We start from the raw sequence: 22,350 nt of genomic DNA, 5'->3' as shown, positions 1-22,350 counted from the left end.
TAAAAACAACTTGGGAGGAGCGTCAATACTTTGAGGCTAGACCTCTACACTCACACCACGTGTCTCTAGGTCCCCGTGTTCCCCGGAGCCCCTCCTCCAGCCCCGCCCCTCGTTGTACGACGTAACCGAGACTCCTCCCCTCCCCGGCGCGCCCGCCCTCGACCCCGCCTCCTCGCTCCGGCCTGCAGGGCGCACGCACGCTGGCACGCCCCCCCCCGAGCCTCCACGGCGCACGCGCGTCCATCCCAGCCCCGCCCAGCCCGGGGGCGCGTGCCCCGCAGGCGCACGCACGCTCGGTCCCGCCCAAGCTCGTCCTCGTGCAAGTCGGTGCGCACCAAAAAGCCACGCCCCCGGCGGCCACGCCCCCGGCGGCCACGCCCCCGGCGGCCACGCCCCCGGCGGCCACGCCCCCGGCGGCCACGCCCCTAACGTCCGCCCGGCTCGCTCCCCGGCCCGGCCCCGCCCCCTAGGCGCGCGCGCTGGCCCCGGAAGCCCCGCCCCCGGGCGGCGTCCGTCCCCGCAGAGCGCCACGTGCTCGCAGGGAGGCGGTGCGGGGGCCGAGCCGGGAACATGTTCCTGCGGCCCCTTCCGGCTGCCGGGCGAGTCGTCGTCCGACGTCTGGGCGTGAAGCGGCTCTGGGTTCGGGGTCTCTCCGCAGCCGACATGACGAAGGTGAGAGGCCGTCGCGGAGTCCTGCCCTGGGCGCCCGGAGCTTGGGGCGGGTTGAGGTCACGGTGTCCGGGCTCCTGCGCCAGGCTGCAACACCCGGCACAAAAGTGCCTGTCTTCGCGGCGCTGGGCTTGGGCAGGGCGGGTGGCCGGGGCGGCCCATCCCCCGGGCGGGCGCCGAGGGCCGGCCTAGGATCCGACCTCCGGCGGGGGGAGAGCGCGAGCGCGAGCGCGCCCCGAGCTCCCGCTCCGTCCTCATCCCTTGTTTTGTTTAGTTCGCGCGGTGCCCTGGGAAGGACAGCGTCGGTGTCGCCGCCTCCGTAGCCGGGACGATCCCCGCGCTGTGAGGTGCAGGTCCTCTAAGGTCCCAGAGGCGGCCGATCTCGGGCTCCGTTCCTCCTCCCGTTCCCCCCTGACGGGAAAACAGGTCCTCAGGGACCAAATTAACTGCCTGAGTTTCTAGAGGAAGAATATGGTTTCTCCGGTGCTTTGCGCAGGGACCCATATCTTCGTGAAATTAAAACGGGAGCGTCTTGCAGCAGGAAAGCCTTTTCCAGGCAGTTGAGCTCAAAAAAATTAAGAAGGTCACTCTTGGGAGGTGGAGAATCTGGAAAGGGGAGTTGTGCGGCGGAAGGAGCACCAGCTTGCGAGTCCTGCTAAAGGAGCAGAAAGAAATGCCCCTGGCGAGGAATATTCTAGATAGGGCTTGAGCTCCAGCCTCCAGGTGTGCCGCAGGTGGCAGAGGGACCAGATGCCTTGTCCCCTGTTCTTTCCAGTCCTGTGCAACGTCCGTCACAGGTGACAGCTGGGTCCTGTCTCTTCAGTTATCCCCTTTGTTCCACTGAATCCCGGGTACTGGGCACTCTTAGGAAAGTAAGAATCTGGAAAAGTTACTCACACCAAGCCAGCCTTTTTTTTTTTTAATGGAAAAGAGAAAGGACACTGCTCCAAGTGCCAGTGTGATTTTTTTCGGGAACAGATGCAGGACTGTCAAGAGAAGGTAATCAGGATTCTTGCTCAGTTCGATTGCACATGGGCTAGTAGGTCACACCAGGTGTCTGGCTCTTGGTGGTCTGTGGGAAGAAGAGTATGTGTTCTTTCCACCTCATAGAGTTGCCATAAGGCAGAAGACACTTTAAAGTCAAAAACTGCCACACAAAGACTAATAGTGATTTCTGGGTTGACTTCCTTCTTTCAGTTGTTTGAGGTGTGACAGGGAAGCCAGTAGGTTAAGTGCTCTGCTCCTGCCCCTCCTGCCTCCGCTGTGAGGATGCATCCTTCTTCTTGCAGCCCATGAGTTGGCCAGAGTGCTTATTCATATTGGCAACTGCAGCCATTGGCTTGACTGTGGTAGCATCCCAGGAAACCTGATATTTCCATTTGAAGATTCTAAGGAAGGGAGAACTTCCCTCTGCTCTGCTGGGTTCTGTGGCTGGATGTGGGAATTAAGCAGATATAGGACAGATTAATAGGGAAAAGTGTACAAAGTGTATTTGATAATTTTTCATCTTTGAAAAGAAAATGAAGACCCAAAAGCCTTTCAAGTTTATGTACCATTTATTTATTTATTTATTTTAATGGACCTTTTTAAACAGAGAACGAGCAATTGTGGGGATGTGACAAGACAAAGGGGGTTGGGCTGGGGCAGTAAATTGTGTGACAGTGACTAGGAGGTGTATGGATGGAATTAATTGGGAGAAGATAAGGGTTACTTTGGTAGGTTTGTTTGTGTAGGTCCATTTTGGTGATGACTCCCAGTCTCTGGGGATAAGAATGTTCTTTTCTCCATACAGGGACAGCTTTTTTCTTACAGGAAATTTTTTGCCCTGCTTTTAGGTAGCAAGTGGGATGTCAGAGAGCTCTTCTTGCACCTGCTGTTTCTCATGTGCCTTTAGCTCAAAATAATCGATATACCCAAGTGGCATATTTTGGGGTGGCATAGTCTGAATCCCTTTGAGGTCTGATTTGGCTAAAAATGGATTTTTTAAAAAAGATTTTATTTAATCATGAGAGACACACAGAGAGAGGCAGAGACACATGCAGAGGGAGAAGCAGGCTCCTTGCAGGGAGCCCAATGCAAAACTCGATCCTGGGATTTCAGGACCACGCCCGGGGCCAAAGGCAGCGCTAAACCGCTGAGCCATCAGGGCTGCCCTGGATCTGTTTTCGTAAAACACCGTTCTGCCTTCTTTCTTTGGAAGTAAAGAAAACCCTTTATGTTGTGAAAGCCCTTTCTTGGGGGGGACCATGAAGATGCAGGACAGGTAGTACTTGCAGTCTTGCTTTGGCAGGGATTTGAAACATTTAGACAGGATGTGAGTATAGCTGTTTCTTTTTCAGCTTTGTCCTTGAGGGGAACACAGTTTAGGTAGAATTATTTGCTTCTTCTGAAACATGGGGACCTCCGAGTCCCCCTAAGGGGAACCTATTCTAATGGTTCTCTTTTTTGTTTGTTTGTTTGTTTGTTTGTTTTTTCCCACTTGTTCTTTCTCAGGGTCTTGTTTTAGGAATCTATACCAAAGACAAAGAAGATGATGTGCCACAGTTTACAAGCGCAGGAGAGAATTTCAATAAATTGGTGTCTGGAAAGTTGAGAGAAATTTTGAACATGTAAGTATTCACTTGTGGGTTTTAGTTTTAAAATGCCCTGAAACCAAAAGAGAGTTTTTTTTTTTTTTTTAAATGCTTTATTGTTAGGAGATAAAAATGAAAGGGAAGTTAAGTTGGCCAGTATGTTCCCAGTGGAAGTGAAAGTATTTGTCCCTGGAATGCATTTTGGTATTTTGCCTTTTGGTATGAGTGAGTCTGTAATTCTGGGAAGTCAGGCCACTTCAAATCAGAAACATATTGAGAAAGACTGACCCAAAAAGATCTGGAAAGTACCAGATTTCCTCAGCCTGCCATCGTCCACCCGCCTGCCTTTCCACCAGCCTGTCTGCCTCCTGTAATGTCCCTTCATTTAGGGAAACAGCCTGTCCCTGGACTAGTTCAAAACAGCTTATGGGTACAACTCCTTTCTTGGTGTGTCTTGAGTTTCAGCACCTCAAAGTGAATCACCTGAGGGTAAAGTGTAGTGAGACTATAGATTCTAATTCAGTAAATCTGAGTGGGGCCTGCGATTGGGAGCACTCAGATTAGCTACGATTTAGAGAAGGTACAGAAACATTGGAGTTTCCAACTCCTTCTGAGCTGTAGGACGTATTTGGCAGAAGAGTGTCAATATAGTCACTGCAGGTCCATATTATTCAGATTATAGAGGACCTATTGAAATGTAGTCTAATAATTCTAGTAATTGTCTTATCCCCAGGTAATAGAATTTGCATCCCTTCTCAATTACCAGTCCTTCACCAGCAGACTGCCTTCTCAAGTGCTGTGATTAATTCATTAATCCAAACGCCAACCTGTTAGAGTACGGTACAGCCTGGCCTTCCTGACAGATAGCTATCAGCTGTGGCACCAGGGCATCCAGTCCTCTGGCTATAATTATTCTTCACCACCGGCTTTGTTTGGAATTTGCCCATATCCTATCTGTACAGAACCTCCTCCCACCCAACACTACCCCAACAGCATCCAAGCTGAATGCTATGGTTGGGTCAGGCATTATGAAAGATGTGAGATGTGAGATTCAGGGCTGAGCACCTTCATCTGGTACTGAGCCCTGCTCTGTAGCCACACATTACCCATCCATGGCATTGCTCTCTGTAGTTGTTTTCAAATAAGTTTGTACTAAATCTAATGTGGAAGTTTGCTAAATGATAGTGGAGCTAGCATTAGAAGTGCCGCATCTGAAAAACCTAACCTGAGAGAATTCTGTATTTTGATAAAAACATAAATGCAGTAAATTCACAAAAGCAGTAGGGTATTGTAATAACACTGAATGTATGTATGTATCACTTCCCAAAGGAGCAGAGACAACTAGTTTTTTAAAACAAATATTTCTTCTTATTTTAGATCTGGACCTCCTCTGAAGGCAGGCAAAACCCGAACCTTTTATGGTCTGCATGAGGTATGAGATGAAGATATGGTTTATTTGGTAAAGCCTCAGTGAGCACCTCTTGAGTGCCAAGGACTGTAGCTGCATAGCAATGCAAAAAATTTTGTATCCGATTATATGTATGCTTTTATCCCTATGTAAAGCCATAAATAGCAACTTAAGGTTGTAAAGTGGCAATTCACTGTCAAGAAGCACTGCCTCTCAATCTGTATAGGCTTTCTTTGTTCAATTTCTATAGTTGTGGCACTGGCTTACATAGAATTATTTGCAAGATTATCCTCATTCTACCTTTCAAACATAGAAGTGGTAAAATTTTGCCAAGGTACAGGTTAAAAAAACCAAAACAACCCAATTTCATGGTGAGCTTCCTGTGCAGAGGTGAAGGTAGCTGTGTGGGAGCTCACGTACCGTTCCCAGAGAAATGGATGCTTTTTTAAAGACATGAAGTAGTTAATCTTGTGTGTGTGTGCTGAATAGGACTTCCCCAGTGTGGTGGTGGTTGGCCTTGGCAAAAAGGCAGCTGGAGTCGATGACCAGGAGAACTGGCATGAAGGCAAAGAGAACATCAGAGTCGCGGTTGCAGGTGATTTCCATTTTAAAGTTTAAGGTTAATGGAAAGTCTGTTTTGTTTTTTGTTTGCTTGGGTTTGTGTTTTTTATGGAGAGTCTAGATGATGTCCTCTTTAAGATATCTTTTTCCTTTTGCTTGGTCCTTTTAACTGTCACAACCCCCATTACATTCACAGAAAACACCCGACCAAATGCTTAGTTGCCCTTACATAGTATCATAGTATGCCTGACCTTACATGGATACAGGAGGTTAGCAGGTGGCATTTTTAGTTTCTTTTTTTCTTAAAAATTTTTTTTTTTTTTTTAATTTATGATAGGCACACAGTGAGAGAGAGAGAGGCAGAGACACAGGCAGAGGGAGAAGCAGGCTCCATACACTGGGAGCCCGACGTGGGACTCGATCCCGGGTCCCCAGGATCATGCCCTGGGCCAAAGGCAGGCGCTAAACCACTGCGCCACCCAGGGATCCTTCTTTTTTTCTTTTTAAGATTTGTTTATTTATTCATGAGAGACACAGAGTCAGAGACACAGGCAGAGGGATAAGCAGTCTTGCTGCGGGGAGCCCCTATGCAGAACTTGGTCCTGGATCCGGGGATCTCACACACACACACACACACACACACACACACACCCCAGCCCAAGGCAGACACTCAACCACTGAGGCACCCAGGCGTCACAGAATTTTAGTTTCAATAGTGACCATAGCTTGTGTTTGGAGGCTTCACGACCATTTACTTCTTCACTCATGCAGTTTGACCTTAGGGCTCTATTTTACCAGAAAGTTATGGCGGGGTTTTTTGTTTTTTTTATTTTTTTTTGGTTTTTTGTTTTGTTTTGTTTTGTAATACACACTTTGTGTTGCCTGACTTTTAAGAGACGTGGAATCCTTTTATTTACGGAATAGAGGAAATGGATGCAAGGTACGGGGTGCTTGCTTATTACTAGGTATTGAAGGTACGTGCATGTCGCAGTTTGCCACATACACAGTTTACAAGTTGAGTAGATGCCACTGAGTCACTTCAGAGCTGAGCCGCAGGAGGAGACCTTTACCACAGAGACTGTGGTTAAAGATGCTTTGAAAGACATTGCTGAGGCGGTGCCAATTTTGATTGAGCTTTGGCCCCATGGATATCATCTCTGCTTATTAAATCTGCTTTCAAAGTTCGTGTTGAGTGATTCGTTCATAACTATTATTTGGGACTTTTTGCTGACCTGATCGTCATAAAATGCTGTTACTAATGGACTTTACTCAGTCGTTTGGATATCATTTCAGTGTCATCATTTCTCTGCCATTTTTAATCTGGCCAGCTCTTAGTGACTGGGAAGCTGTGTCAGGAAATTTTTGTGTTTCAGAAGTCATACAGTAATAGCAGCCCCTTCTGAAGGCCCACTCTACCAGGAGCTAGACCAGTCCTTTTATCTATGAATATCTCACCCACTACCTGTGAGGTGTGTACACATCCTCACTTTGCAGAAGGAGGCTCAGAAAAGTCAAGTGTCAGCTGGGATTTGAACCCCAGCCTGCAGCCATGCCTCTGCCCTCCACTATTGGGTTGCCTCTGACTGACTTCACTTTTCTGGTTTTTCTCTGTCCTTTGAAGCGGGGTGCAGGCAGGTTCAAGATCTGGAACTCTCTTCCGTGGAGGTGGATCCCTGTGGAGATGCACAGGCGGCTGCGGAAGGAGCAGTGCTTGGACTCTATGAGTATGATGACCTGAAGCAGAAGAAGAAGCCAGTCGTGTCGGCGCAGCTCCATGGAGGGTAAAGGAACAAAAGCAAGATCAGGGTTGCATTTCCTGATGTTCAGATAGCAGGGCCTTTGGATATGAGCTGCCTGCTTTTCCGTATGGGCACTGCCGTGTGGTTTGTCTGAGACCTTCCCCATCACCTTAGCCATTTTAAGAGTATGGTAACTGTCCCCATGTTCTATTCCTGGCTTCAGGCAGGTACATGTTTCAACCCATGGCTTCCTAGACCTCTCTCTGCTTGCTGGTTACTAGAAAGCCAAACTAAGTTGGCTCTCTGAAGAGGGAGGGAATGAAGTAACAGACATGTCCCAGCAAGTTTTGATGCAAATGATTTCCATTTAGCCAGCATCTGCTGGCACTATGTTAAATGCCAGGATGCACAGATGAAGAGCTAAGTGGTTTAGTCCTGTGTGGTCTTGCCCTCATTGTAGGGAGACTCATTTTTCAGCAGACTTACTGAGTACCTACTACACTGCAGCCCTATCCTGGGTTCTAGGAAATGAAGTTTCTGCTGTCAGGAATAGGCAGAGGTTTGACCTTCAGGAGATGGTGCTGTGAGGACAGTAGGGGTCTTTCAACCCATGGGTCTTTCACAGCCATGATGGAGGGGTTTGGAATGAGATATCTGAGACCAGTCAGCTTGGCTTTGAATTCTGGCTCCCCCACTTGCTGGCTGGGTAATCTCGGTGAAATGACCAGAAATCTCTGTTTTCACTTTCTTCATTCATTCGTTTTAGCTGTGTTTCCAATGTTACAGGGCTTTTTTATGATGATTGAAAGATGCTGTCAAGTACATGGCACATGGTAAATCCCCCATCTTTGTGCCACTTCTATGAATTCCTGTTGTGTATAAGAAGAGTCGAGATCATCAAACACATGTTCATTTGTTTTCTTTTAAAGCCTGTCCTTGCCCTTTGGTATGATTATGTTCAGAGCCCTGACCCAGGCAAAAAGAAGGCAGAAGGGCCATCACTTTCACATAAGGACTATTGCAATATGCTTGCTCTACAGTGAGCACCTGAGGCTGCATCATCCCTGTTGCAGTGAAGGAGGACACAATGGCCTTTGGAAAGATGGAAACCTCTTCCATCGATTTGCATGTTGAGTTAGGGCTTCAGAGACCCATCAGTCTACCCCTTTTTCATTGTAAAATGTGAAATGCTTACCACCTCTAGCTCGGTTCAGGCCAGGGCCCTGTTTTCTAGCTCTTTGTACCTGCTGCCCTGAGTCAGAGCAGAGAATGACCAGGTGCCATGTGTCCATTTTCCAGTTGGAATCTTCCCCTTTTGTTATTATAGGGTAACAGTCCTTCTAGCTGCAACAGAGTCTTAAGAAGTTGTCTGATAGTCACTTTGTGCTTTCTTCTACCAGTGGGGACCAGGAGGCCTGGCAGAAGGGCGTCCTCTTTGCTTCTGGGCAAAACTTGGCACGCCACTTGATGGAGACTCCAGCCAATGAGATGACGCCAACCAGATTTGCTAAAATTATCGAGAAGAATCTCAGAAGTGCTAATAGTAAAACAGAAGTCTACATCAGGTAATGCAGGGTGTCATAGACTCAGGATGTTATAGACAAGAGCCTTTGAGATTCTAAAAGTCCAGCTCCCTCAGGGTTCAGATTAATAACTCAAGACCGGGAAGATGAGATGATCCACTTGCAGTCACGGATAAGCTGGGATAAGCTCAATTTGAGGTTCTTTTTATGCCTTTGAGAGAGCACTTTGACTTCACGCTACATACCGTATGTGTGTATATATATGTGTGTGGGTGTGTTCGTAACAGTTTTCTTGAAATATGGTTCACATAGCATACGATATAAATACCTGCAAAGTGGACAGTTTATTGAATTTTACTATATTCACAGAGTTGTGGCACCATTACCTCAATCGATTTTTTTTAAAGATTTTATTTATTTATTCTTGAGAGAGAGAGAGACAGAGACACAGGCAGAGGGAGAAGCAGACTCCCAGTGGAGAGCCAGATGTGGGACTCGATCCTGGGATCCCAAGGTCATGCCCTGAGCCAAAGGCAGATGCTGAGCCACCCAGGATCCCTACCTCAATCAATTTTAGAACATTTTCATTGCCCCAAAGAGAAACCTTGTACCCATTAGCAGGCACTTTTCATTTCCATCTCCTCTCTACCTCCAGCCGTCAATTGGTAGACATTTGGTTGTTTCTACCTTTTGGATACCGTGAGTAATGGGGCTTTGAGTGTTAGTGTACATATTTTTGTGTGAAAGTATGCTTTCATGTCTGTTGGGTGTGTAAGGATTAGTTGAACTGTTGGATCAATTGGTAACTCTGTTTAGTTTGTTGAGGAATTTATACATTGTGTTTTGTTTTGGTGAATACTTTCTATCTTTCCTCTTTCTGACACAAGTAAAGAACTCAGCCTGCCTAGGTTGGCATGAAATGAGAATCTCATTTGTAGATTGAGATTGTAGATTGTCAAATTAGGTACCAGAGTTGGTGTTTCTGGGCAGCCCTAAGTGGTCATCGTTAGTGGGCTGCGGGACATAAAAGCCTGCTGCTCTAGGTGCTGTTGCTATCTTGTGATCTCCCCATAACCCTTTAAGCAAATCCCCCCACACCAAGTCTGAACATTGGGGGATTTATGATTAAAATAAATCAACAGGTATTTGCTTTATTTAAATAATTCTTTACTACCAGTGTTGTATCTCAAGGGAGCTTGCACTTAAAAAACTTCTTTGGTGCTTAATTGTGATTATAGTTCACATTTCTCAGGAAAATCTCTGATTTAGACAGAGTGAATAAAAATGTGTAATCTGTACAAAACACAGGATTTAGAGCTTGATAATATTTTTGGAATGGCTAGCATGTATGTATTTAATTTTCAGTCTCTATAAAGGTATCTTGGCAAAGACTGTTCCTTGTTTTTATTTGAGGAGACACTAGAGCTACTTTGTCAGCCAACAGTGGCTGTGTGGTTACATGCCAGTGAGGGCACCTCCTGTGTGCCTGGGAATTTGGCATACAAGATGGCTAGTGGTGGTCTTGTCCTCAAAGAAGCGAGGAGCTTATAGATAGGAATAGACAGGAAAAAGGGATATGCAGAAGATGTTGCAGAACTCCCTTCGAGAGTTCTCAAAGTGTCAGAAATGCTTGCCAATTGAAATGGTGCCTAAGCAGAGTATGGAAGGTTGCTTAGAAGTTAGCAAATGGAGAGAGTGGGGCGAGGCATTTCAGATGCTGAAGCTTATATACGGAGGCCCATTGGGAAACTGCCAGGGCTTGTGGGCCAGCCAAGGGAAGATTCAGCCAGAGTTGAGGTGGGTCAGGTGGGCAGGGTAGAGCCTATTAAACTGAGATAGCTGCACCAAACCTGCTCTAGTGTAGATGAATGTAAGTCACAGAAATACAGATTGGATTTCCAGAAGGCCAAGGCTTTCATAAAGTATCAAGTACTGAGTTTGTGATTAAAAATACCCACATTTTATAGCCTTGCTGCTTTAAAGTGCTTTTTTCATTGTCCTACCTTCTGTTTTTATGTTCTTGCCCCTCTGAGGTGTGGTGGCCATCTCTCCATGATGAACCCTAGTTTAATAGTTTTAACAAAGGGGTTGGCAAGTGTAGGAGGAGCACTCCTTGGATGTGGTTGTTTCTGCTCTGCCTGTGGGAGCGTAGGATTTCTCTCGTTGCCCGTTACTGTGGCCAGAGATCAATACAGAGACCTTTGTGCCCCTAGCCTGCCAGGAATAGCAATATGGCATCTGTTTTCTGGTTGGTACTACAGACTGTTCCCATTAGATCACCCTTGGCGATCCTTTGTTTGTAATTACTAGTTTTCCTGTTTAAAGCAGACATTTCAAGCTGCAGTTGAAACCGTGAGAAATAGTGTGACAGCATTGAGAAGATCAAATTCCAGCAACTATAAAAAAGCAAAGAATTGTGATACTTTAGTGCAGTCATTGGAGTATATCTTTTTGGGGTTTTTTGTTTTTATTAGTTGGTTTCTTTGGTCATTTAAAAAAATATAAAAAAATAAAGCACTTCACCCCGTAACTGCCTTTAAGCACCCTTTATGGTCCCAGAGCCTTGTTAACGTCATCTTAACATTAAAACGTTAGATGTATATCAGCAGATTAGGGGGATCAAATCAAGCAGTAAGTACTTACTGACTCTCCTGTTACCTGACATTGTACCGTGCACTGTGGGTGAATTCTCTTGGTAATTCTGTAGCTCGTCTTTTGACAGATGTATCATTGACCTGTTTTATAGATGAGGAAACAGGCTCAGAATCAGGTGGCCCAAGAATATACAGAAAGCAAGTAGTATGTAATAATGGAAGCATTAACGTGTGTATACATTTTAAGAGTTGTATACGTGGACAAACTTTTTCTAAGTCACTTAGAAATAGAGATAACCATGCATATTGACTTTTCTCATTTTCTGTCCTGTAGACCCAAATCCTGGATTGAGGAGCAGGAAATGGGATCATTCCTAAGTGTGGCCAAGGGCTCTGATGAGCCTCCAGTCTTCTTGGAAATTCACTACAGAGGCAGCCCCAACGCAAGTGAAGCACCCCTGGTGTTTGTTGGGAAGGGAATCACTTTTGACAGGTACCTCTTTATGTATCTGTGCTTTGTATTTTGGTGAATGCTTTGTATGTACTTGTATTGTTCATATAAAGTTTGCTTCAGAATCATGGTTTTGGTCCAATCTTATGCTACTTTAGATGTATTAAGTTGCTATTTATAAAATGCTTACGGGTGTGAGAGACTCTTTAGAAGGCATTTTACATGTGTTATCCTTGATCTTACTCCTAGGAGTGAGGCAGGTATTTTACAAGTAGAGAAAACATGACGTGGAGAGGTAAAATAATTGCCCAGAGTCCCATAACTCATACCTAGGGTCGGAAGTCAAACTTGGGTCTGTCTTTAAAATGACTTAAGATCTTTCCACAATATACTTTGATTTTCCTCTGTGAATAACAGCGATGCAGCTCTTTGGATCATGCCATCTCTTCTTTGCTTGCTTCCAGTTACTTTCTTTAGCGGATCCGCATAGCTCTATTAATCTTATTAAATCATAGTATTCCTTAGGATTGGGAACTGTATGGTTATTTCAAGCAAGGAGAAGCTGAAGTGAAGGAGGTGGTATAGGTCCGAATTTCCCACAGGAAACATTGGCTGCTGAATGCTGGTTTCAGGGATGGATTCTAATTAACCATGAGGGTTAAAAAAGATTACTTGACCAAAAACTAGGGTAGATAAAACATGTGAGATTTTTGTGCTGGTTTGTTTTTTGGTTTTTGTTTTTTTGTTTTGTTTTTAACTACAGGACTTCTCAGGGCACAGACTGTAGCATTTTCTAGATTTTCTTTTGTAGGGAATTTATTTCTCATGGGACTCATGGTCCATGGAAACTACTTTGGAAAATGCTTCTATAGATCTGTAGAATCTGGATGTCTCCAGTGCACATGCACACCTATTCAGCAGCTGTTTGAAACTTGAATGAGTGAAGCCCTCATAGGAGTGCTTCCAGGAGCTATGAGACCCATCCTGGGCAGAGCTGGCTGCCAGAAGAGTCTTCCTGTGTCTGCCACCCACAGGTCCACCTTTTCTCCTTCGAAGTATTGGTCTATAGTCCATTAGTAAAAGATTCCAGTTCATATTATTCAAAATATGCATATTGATTCTTAAGTTACATGCATGCATATGCTATTGTACCTAAGTGTCCATTATATTACACTACAGCAAATAAAAATTAGAGAATGAAGGTTATGCTGTTTTTAATTACCTTGCTAATTGTGATGATTTTATACTGTCTTGGGCTATTATCTCGATGTAGCATTAATGCTTCGTGTCAAGTATATTGTTATTGTAAATCCCTACTTGAATTTGTGCTATGAGAATATTTAGCAAGGAGTCCTGACCTCGTCTTTGGATTTAGAGAAAGCTTCCTCAAAGGAGTGACAGGCTTAGCTAAAGATGGAAGTGGTAGGAGAAGTTAGTACGGTAGGGAGTTGGGCTTGGAGGCTGCCGGGTGGGAAGGATGAGGGAACTCCTGGTGTTGACAGGGGAGTGGCTGCAACTGAGCATGGTGAAGAAGGAAGGACATAGTCACGGGAGGGCTAAGCAGAGCTGGGTTGTTCTGGGCCCGGTTGCATTTTGGACTTTGGTCTAGGAACAATTTGAAGTAACTGAAGGGTTTCTCGCCAAGGGAAAGAATGACATGAGTTTTATATATATGTAGTGAAATTCATCCTTGAAGTATTCAGTTAGAGGAGTTTTAACAAAAATGCACAGTCCTGCAACAACCACCACTCCTGTGAAAATAGAACATTTCCATCACCCCCGAACAGCTCTTGTATGCACTTTGCCCATGTTCTTTCTCTATGCCTGCCTCAGGCTACCAGTCGTCTTTGGGTTGCTGTATATGAGTGTTTTCTGTTCTAGAAAATCATTTTGATTTTTTTGATCTTTTATGTCTGCCTTCTTTAACTCTGCATAATGTCTCTGAAATTTATCTACCTTATTGGCTGCATCAGTAATTGGTTCCTTTTCGTTGTGGAGTTGTATTCCATGATAATGGCAACACCAGAATTTGTTCATCATAACTGCATGCTTTACTTGATAGAAAATGACCGAACTTCTCCAGAGTGGTTGTACCATTTTGTATTCCCCCCATCAGTGTACGTGGATCTAGTTGTGGCATATCCTCCCCGGCATCTGATACTGTCATTCTCTGATTCTACCTGTTTCAGGGGACATGTGGCAATAGCTTGGAGGTTTAATATTGAGATTTGATTAGTTCTCTAATGACTAATAGTGTTTAACATTTCTCACTGTGCTTATTGGTGTTGGTTTATCTTTAGTGAAGTGTCTGTTCAAATTCTTTGGCCTTTTTTTATAGGAATGTTTGTCTTATTGAGTTAGAGTTTTTAAAAAATATGTTCTAGATACAGATCCTTTGTCAGATGAATGTATTGAAAGCAATTTTTTCCCCAGTCTGAGGCTTGCTTTTCATTTATTTTATTTTTTACTTATTTTTTTTTTAAGATTTTTATTTATTTATTCATGAGAGACACAGAGAGAGAGAGAGGCAGAGACACAGGCGGAGGGAGAAGCAGGCGCCATGCAGGGAGCCTGACATGGGAGAGAGAGAGAGAGGCAGAGACACAGGCAGAGGGAGAAGCTGGCGCCATGCAGGGAGCCTGACGTGGGACTCGATCCTGAGTCTCCAGGGTCAGGCCCTGGGCTGAAGGCCCTGCTAAACCGCTGAGCCACCTGGGCTGCCCGCTCTTCGTTTTTTTAAGTGACATCTTTTGAAGAGGAGATTTAATTCTGATGGTGTAATTTATCAATTTTTAGTTTTATATTTCATGCTTTTGTTGCTCTGTTTAAAAAGTTACTACCAATGCCAAGGTCTGTGTTTTCTTCTCTAAGTGTTTTAATTTAAGGCTATGATCTATTTTGAATTTTTGTGCATGCTGTGGAAAGCATTGTGGTTCTTTTTTTTTTTCCATATGGATGTCTATTTGTTGCCAAACTGTTTGTTTAAAAGACTACCCTTTCTCCATTGAACTACCTTGCACCATTGCTAAATCAGTTGACCATATAATTGTAGGTCTAACTCTGGGCTCTTTGCCCTTCCCCCAGGACCTTGCAACCAAGTGTCTCATGAGTACAGCTTTGTCTTCAAATGTAGTAATAGGAGTCTCCCAGCTTTGCTCTTCTTTTTCAAAATTACTTTGGCTGCATCCTTTGCATTTACATATCAATTTTAGAATCCAGTTACAATTTTTTTACACATACACACAAAACCTACCAGGATGTTTGTTGGCGTAGACATTTTTTATTTTGGTAAAAATGGTAGTTGTGTGAGTAATGAAGGGGGTAGGACTGGTACAGAGAGACCTGAATATAGAGGAGCCGTGGCAAACATCCCATAACATGGTGGTGGCCTCACCAGGGTGGATACGGGAGAAAAGAAATGGATGCATTTGAGAGAGATCTAAGAGGTGAGCAGTGATAACTGGCGCTCCTTGATTGGTGGCTACTTTGAACTGTAGTCGTATGCATGGAGAGTGAGAAAGATGTGAGTAGATGGAATGACCTCATGTACCAGTACACTCCCTTTGCTGCCACCCCTGGGGTTTTTTCTGGACTTTTTGAATGAAAAGTGGTTCTTTTCTTATTCTGAGCCAGTGGATCATCTTCACTTCTAGGTGTAATTGACAGCCGTCTAATTATCAAGTGCTTCCCAAGTGAGTGAGAATTAAGATTTCATCTCCTTAGGGGTGTCGGAAGGAATTGTCCCTCTGTCCTGTGGCTTGAGAGGGATCCCTCCAGTCTTCTGAGGTCATTGGCTTTCCATAATAGTGTGTGAGCCTCAGGTTCAATAAGTTGATCAATTCATAAAATTTCCAGAAAAGACAAATCTGTGTGGGTGTCAGGAGTTAATGAGCAAATACAGGGATGGGATTTGAGCAGCACGGATTCCATGATGTAGTAATGTTGCCACTGATACTGCTTACATTTCATTCAAAAAGAAACAAAATGAAGTAAGACACTCATCTGTATTTTTATAAAGACCGCAATGTCCCCTTTACAAATGTTGAGATTATTCAGATTCTCAGTCTAGAAATTTGAACTTTCTTTGCCAGTTAGATGGTGCCTGCACATATGTATCCTTTCTTAAGAAAGTGATTTGGACCCTCTTTGCACTGACATTGCACATTGTCCATTCCTCCCATAGTGGTGGCATCTCCATCAAGGCTGCTGCAAACATGGACCTCATGAGGGCTGACATGGGAGGAGCTGCCACGATCTGTTCCGCCATTGTGTCTGCGGCCAAGCTGAACCTGCCCATTAACATCGTAGGTGAGGGTGCTCAGGGGGTGTCCTGGAGACTTCTGGAATCCAGTCAGATGGCAGAAGAGACAGCAAACGTGGTTTCCACTAACCTGAAAAGATTAAGAGATGCTTTTCATCAAGCAAAATCTGTTTAGCTAAGTGTGTGGTTGTCTGAATGAATTGAGTCAAATGTGTTTTGCACTGGTGGACTATAGCTAGAATTGATTTTTTTGTACTTTTGCAAAAACCGGTTAGCAGTCAGGGGCACATAATGTGGAGTCTGTGATTTACTCCAGTGAAAAATGCTTAGTAGTCAGGGTGGAAGGACACCACCGGCACATTTAGTGATTGTCTCACAGGGATTGTGGCTAATTAAGTGGCTTGATATACAGAAAATGCCTGGGACAGAAAAAGCATTCAGTGCGCAGCAGCTCTTTACATAGTTTTGGATGCCAAGCACAGTGCTAGGAATCTCCCGTGTTTCAGGGAGTGTGGGGATGGAGGTACTTGGGTTAATGCTTTGCCCAGTGTCACATCCGTTCTGGTATACTAGCTAAAGGTGTGCTTGGACTCTAGGTCTGTCTCAGATGTGCCACCCCGCCTCCCTGCCAGTATCCTTCTCCTGTTTTGCTGAACTTTTTGAAAGTAACAGGCATGACATGTCATCCTTGAATACTTCAGCTGTGTCCGTCTTCTAAGAAAAAGGACATCCTGGACAATACCATGATCATTTCCAGGGATTGATTCAGTCACCTAATTCAGACTTCTCAGTTGTCTACAAAAATGTTCATGTTCGGGATCCCTGGGTGGCGCAGCAGTTTAGCGCCTGCCTTTGGCCCAGGGTGCGATCCTGGAGACCCGGGATCGAATCCCACGCCGGGCTCCCAGTGCATGGAGCCTGCTTCTCCCTCTGCCTGTGTCTCTGCCTCTCTCTCTCTCTCTGTGTGTGACTATCATAAATAAATAAAAAAAAAAAAAAAAAAAAAAAAGTTCATGTTCGCATATACACACATTACTTGTTTTTATTTTTGAAATCTAAGAGGCAATTAAGGACCACACATTGCATGTGGTTGCCACGTCTCTTAATTTTTTTTAGTCTGGAAACTTTTTCTTATTTTTTTTTTTTTTCTTTTATGACATTGGTAGTTTTGAAGAGTTCAGGCTTGTTTTGGAATGGTCCACAACTTGGATTTAATTGGTTTCTTCATAATAGAATCAGGTTAGACTCCTTGGTGAGACCACCACCTGAGTGAGGTGGACTTACTGTTGCTGGCGCACATGATGCCAGTGGGGTCATTGGTGCTGCTAAATTTGATCACTTGGTTAAGGTGGTGTCTGTGGCAGACTTCTGATGGCTACCAGTGGCCTTGGTCTTTTAGGGGCTGAGCTTGGGCCCAGCACATTCCATGTTCCTTTATCTACGTTTTTCTAATAGGTCTGGCCCCTCTCTGTGAAAATATGCCCAGTGGTAAGGCCAACAAGCCTGGGGATGTTGTCAAAGCCAAGAACGGGAAGACTATACAGGTGTGTGAATGCAAAACATAGCCCTCTCTATTCTGGTGATCCTAGAGGAATCCCTGGTAGCCACATAAGCACACTTTGAATGGAAGCAGAGCATGGGCTCCATTTTGGGGGGGAGGGCAGTATCTTTTCATATAAAGTCAAAGGTATTCTTTATGGGAATTTTATTTATTTATATTTTATTTTTACAAAGATTTTTATTTATTTATTTATTTGAGAGAGGAAAACAGAATGTGGGCATGGGCACACAAGTAGGGGGGACTGGCAAGAGAGAGAAGCAGACTCCCCACTGATCAGGGAGCCTGACAACATGGGGCTCAATCCCAGGATCGTGGGACCATGACCTGAGCTGAAGGTAGATGCTCAACTGACTGAACCACCCAGGCATCTCCTTTATGGGAATTTAAAAAATATTTTCCCTATCTGTTTCTCCTATATGCCATACACACACAAATCACCACAAATCTGCAGCAAGGCCTGTAAAGCATGGCAAAGTAGGAAAGGCATGAGCTGTTTTCTAGACATAGACCTGTGCCGTGATTAACTTTTTCCATTTTGGTGTTCAGGTGGAGCACACTATCATGAGTCACGGACTCCGTGCTCCAGGTCCTCTGCTGGGGCAGCTGCGTGCATGTACCTAGCACCCATAATGCCTGGCTTCTGTTTAAAAGAATTAAAAAATATATATAGGGGATCCCTTGGTGGCTCAGCGGTTTAGCGCCTCCCCTTTGGCCTGGGGCGTGGTCTTGGAGTCCTAGGATCGAGTCCCGTGTCGGGCTCCCAGCATGGAGCCTGCTTCTCCCTCTGCCTGTGTCTCTGCCTCTCTCTATGTCTATCATGAATAAATAAATAAAATCTTAAAAAAAATAAGAATAAAAATATATATAGTGGCTCCTGGGTGGCTCAGTCAGTTAAGTGTCTGACTCTTGATCTCTGCTCAGGTCTTGATCTCAGGCTCGTGAATATAAGCCTCCAATTGGGCTGTGCACTGGGTGTGGAGCCTGCTTTAAAAAACTTTATATATACCAAGTCACTGAAGTTGCAAGAGTTCTCCTGTCTGGAGAGCCAGGCTGCCACTTCACTGTAATTTTTCCTAAACTCTTTAGCCTCTTTGTTTTCAGAAATCTTGAAATTTCCTTTTTCCTGCTAGACATTTATTGGTACAATGGGCCAGACTGTTTCTATTTATTTCTGCTTCCAAAGTCATTTGGTCATAGCTCTGGTACAAGGATTATTAAATTATATTTGCTCTTCAGATTAAACATTCCTGCTGTAATTGAAATATAAGAATGTGTTTGGCAGTCTGACAAACATCACAGTAGCTTTTCTCACTTTTAAGTTGAACAGTGTTATATCAAGTTTTGATATTCTTTACTGGTGTTATCTTACCCTAACATTTTGGCCCTTCTCTTTGCAGGTTGATAACACTGATGCTGAGGGGAGGCTTATACTGGCCGATGCACTTTGTTATGCGCACACCTTTAACCCCAAGATCATCATCAATGCCGCCACCCTAACAGGTCAGACAGCATGTTTTTCCTGCCTTTGTCTGAAGGAGGCCATATTGTTGGTGTGCAGTGCACATGTTAACTCGAGGCATGATTTTCCTGAAAGTTGGCTCGCTCCACTTGCATTCAAAGATCTTTCACCAAGGGAATTGTTCTGCAGCTGTAAACCGTTTTAAACATAAGGTTTGTTGTTTTAAAACATTCCAGGCTGTAATTCTAAAAAAAGAAGTAACAAGTTGGTTACATCAGCCCAACTAGAGTAACCTCTGAAAATGACATTAAGAGATGTTTTGTGATTTGATTGCTATTGTTTTTTTTTTTTTAAGATTTTATTTAAAAAACAGAGAAACAGAGAGAGAGGCAGAGACATAGGTGTAGAGGGAGAAGCAGGCTCCCTGCAGGGAGCCTGATGTGGGATTCAATCCCAGAACTCTGGGATCACAACTTGAGCCAAAGGCAGATGTTCAACCACTGAGCCACCCAAGTGCCCCTGATTGCTACTTGATACAGACCTGAAAAGATTAGTGATAAATCCTCAAGTCAGGAGCTGTTTGTATTAATCATAATGTATCTGATGCTTGCTGAGTTTTCTGAACTTTTTGTACTTGATGTTATAAAGAAACAAAAACATTGTGGTGAGTGGGTAGGAAGGTTCTCATTTAACAGAGGCTGTGCAGTGTGAAACTTGAGTGGCAGGGCTGACCAGGTATCTCCTCCTGTTCAGTTACAGTCCTTCAGCCTTGGGCAAGTTACCTGACCTGCTGGAGCATCAGTGTATTTGCCCCACACAGGATTGTGGAGTTTGGGAGGTGTTTTTAGGAAGCCTCTTTAATCTGGTGCCCGCACATGGCAGACATTGGCTGAAGGAAGGCTAGAGCACCACTGGTTCTGTAGAGTAACGAACTCCTTCCCTGCAGGGTTGACAACAGGCATTGCCTTGCTGTAGGAAGCAAACATTAGTAGTCTTTCATCCAACAGTTATCTTTCCAGGGATTCATTCTGTTTTGGTCTCCAGCTTTTTTAAGTAACAGATCGTTTTTTTATCCATTGGTTTTAATTCTTCCTCTGCCCATGTGAGCCTTTATTTTAGCAGAAATCAGTTTATGTTTTTTCCTTTTGTGTGGCTCTAACAATAGTGCATAGATTTGCTGGGAGTCCTTTTTTTAAGCTAGTATGACAGTACTTTGGTGGTCTTTTGTCTCCTTTTTCGATTTAGCAAACATGAGCTGGAGAGTGGAGGTGCTGAGGCCGGTGTTTGGGGGGCAATGGTGAGGTGGGTAGTAGTGTATACCCTTTCTGTAAATGAGGAATCACAGCTCCCTCCACTTAACCCCTCACCCTTTTTTTCCCTAGTCTGAGGGTGGGAAAGTTGACCCCAGGTAAGCAAGAGGCAAACTGGGTGAGCCTTTCCACTCAGGGAGTGTAGGCCCGAGTGTTGGCCTAGCTGTGAGTCCCTTCTGCATGTTGACTGAGCCCCTTCTGAGATCCAGTAGTGGTGATCAAAGGGGAGAGTATGAAACATCTTCCAAGAGAGTGGGAGGATGTACAGAGTCTTCGGAGACAGAGGACCTGATTTTAAAACTTGTCCTGCATCTTCACATCATGTGACTTTGGACAAAGCCTCAGTTGTCTCATCTGTAAAAGGGGTAGAGTAGCACCTCAATGGCAGGAGGTGTTCTTGTGCAGATGAAGTGAGATGATACAGGTTCATATCCTTGGCCTGGCAGGCACTAAAAATGTTACGATCCTCGAAAAGGCAGGTCTGTACCAGACAGTAGGGGCCATGGTGTGTTCAGGAGATGGCCATCCACTCATGCTACCTGTTTTCATTTTCCTCGTGCATGGTTGTGATTTAGGACGGAATAGAATGGTGACATCACCTTCCTTGGAGCATTGAAGTTTCTGTGAGACTATGACAATTCTGGTAACTTGATCAGTTAGCATCAATATACAGATCCACATGGGCCTTGGAAAAGAAATAGGAAGTATGCCTCTGCTAATTGGTAATTCTGAAATTGGTGATGGTAGCAGTTGTGTCACTGTATGTAGAAAATAGAACATTTTCTAAAGTATGTAGTGAAATCAGGTTTAGAGCCTTGATCTCGAGTGGAATCATATTAAGTATTTACATCTGTCATTTGCTACTGCTTTAGTAGAGCAGATCACATTCTTCTTTGAGGAGCGAGCGTATCATGTCTGAGAACTGCTGCTTGAGCTGGAGGATCTGAAGGAGGAGGCATTCCTGGGCAGAGGAGGGAAGGAAGAGCATCCTGGAGGAGGGCACCCTTCACTTTGGGGCGTGTAGGGGCAGCGGTGAATGGGACTGGGAAGAACGTAGTGGGGCTGGGGTGGGCGCACAAGGCCAGCATCCTCAGAGGCACCAGACCCTGGCTTGGCCTTGACGTGTTACTGGGATTTGTCCTGACCCAAGTGTAGCAGGAAGCAATGTGGACAATAAGACATGCTTGTACTGTGACAGGGCCCGTGCTGGCAGGGTGCAGAATGTCCTGGAGAAGGGCCCGAGGTGACTGGCAAGCCAGGTAGGCCAGCGAGCAGTATGCTCGGTGACTCTTGAAGATGCAGTGAGTGTGTGTTACGGATGACTGTTACAGTATCTGCAGATGGCTTCAACATAATCTGTGGGGCAGGGAGTATAGCTGAAACACCTGGTAATTGTTAATGCTGGTTAACAGGTATCTGTGCATTTATTATACTATTCTCTATGTGTGTTTAGAAATTTCCACCAGTTTGTGTTTTATATTTTTTTTTTTCTAAGGCAGTTATTACAGTAGTTTTGGATGATGGTGGTAGCAGTAGTGGCAGAGAGAAGTGGAAGGTTTGAGACAGAATTGGGAGGTAGAGAGTAACAAAACCTGAAGGAACAAATGACCCAAACAGACCTGAGTTGTCATGCAGAAGCTTAAGTTTTTACATACGGGTCACTACTTTTTGTTTTTAAATTGTCAACTGTTGGAAATTCCTTATGACTAACCAGCTATCAGTGTAGCTGATGTTTTGGGAAGAATGTACAATCCCGTGCCCCGATGGCACAGAGGAATGGGATACTGAAGTGCTACTCCCTTCCCTGGAGAGTCGCCTGATCGTGGCGTATGTGTGGCCAATGGGTTATAATCAAGATTAACAAAATGAAATGACAGCTCTAAGCTTTATTTCTTAAATGAGAGATGTGTGCAAATGTTTATCTACAAACATGCAAGCCTAGGGGATCACTCATTGGGGTGTCCTACAACCACCAATCCCAACTTCAAAGAAATGGAAAGATGTGGGAAATTTTGTTTATTGTCAAAAAAAAGTTTATAAAACAGTGTATATAATTTTCATTTTTTTGAAAGATTTTATTTATTTATTCATGAGAGACACAGAGAGAGGCAAAGACACAGGCAGAGGGAGAAGCAGGCTCCATGTACAGAGCCCAATGTGGGATTCAATCCCCGGATTCCAGGATCATACCCTGAACTGAAGGCAGATGCTCAACTGCTGAGCTACCCAGGTGTCCCTATA

General features: G+C 44.5%; 1 protein-coding gene across 1 annotated transcript in view; it reads left to right on the top strand.

Moving 5' to 3' along the window:
* The first annotated feature begins 496 nt into the window (after positions 1-496).
* Positions 497-22,350, top strand: part of LAP3 (leucine aminopeptidase 3) — a 26,106-nt gene continuing 4,252 nt past the window's right edge. The window contains exons 1-10 of the mRNA XM_072804687.1: positions 497-672; positions 3,163-3,278; positions 4,620-4,674; positions 5,140-5,245; positions 6,833-6,992; positions 8,351-8,515; positions 11,402-11,560; positions 15,702-15,826; positions 17,235-17,323; positions 18,738-18,840. Of these exons, the coding sequence (XP_072660788.1) occupies positions 571-672; positions 3,163-3,278; positions 4,620-4,674; positions 5,140-5,245; positions 6,833-6,992; positions 8,351-8,515; positions 11,402-11,560; positions 15,702-15,826; positions 17,235-17,323; positions 18,738-18,840 (1,180 nt within the window). The 5' untranslated portion in view covers positions 497-570. The remainder of the gene's footprint in view (positions 673-3,162; positions 3,279-4,619; positions 4,675-5,139; positions 5,246-6,832; positions 6,993-8,350; positions 8,516-11,401; positions 11,561-15,701; positions 15,827-17,234; positions 17,324-18,737; positions 18,841-22,350) is intronic.

The sequence above is a fragment of the Canis lupus genome, chromosome 2, assembly GCF_048164855.1.
Source record: "Canis lupus baileyi chromosome 2, mCanLup2.hap1, whole genome shotgun sequence".
Classification (NCBI taxonomy): Eukaryota; Metazoa; Chordata; class Mammalia; order Carnivora; family Canidae; genus Canis; species Canis lupus.
Note: the sequence above shows the minus strand (reverse complement) of the source record. Positions and strands in the feature narration are given on the sequence as shown.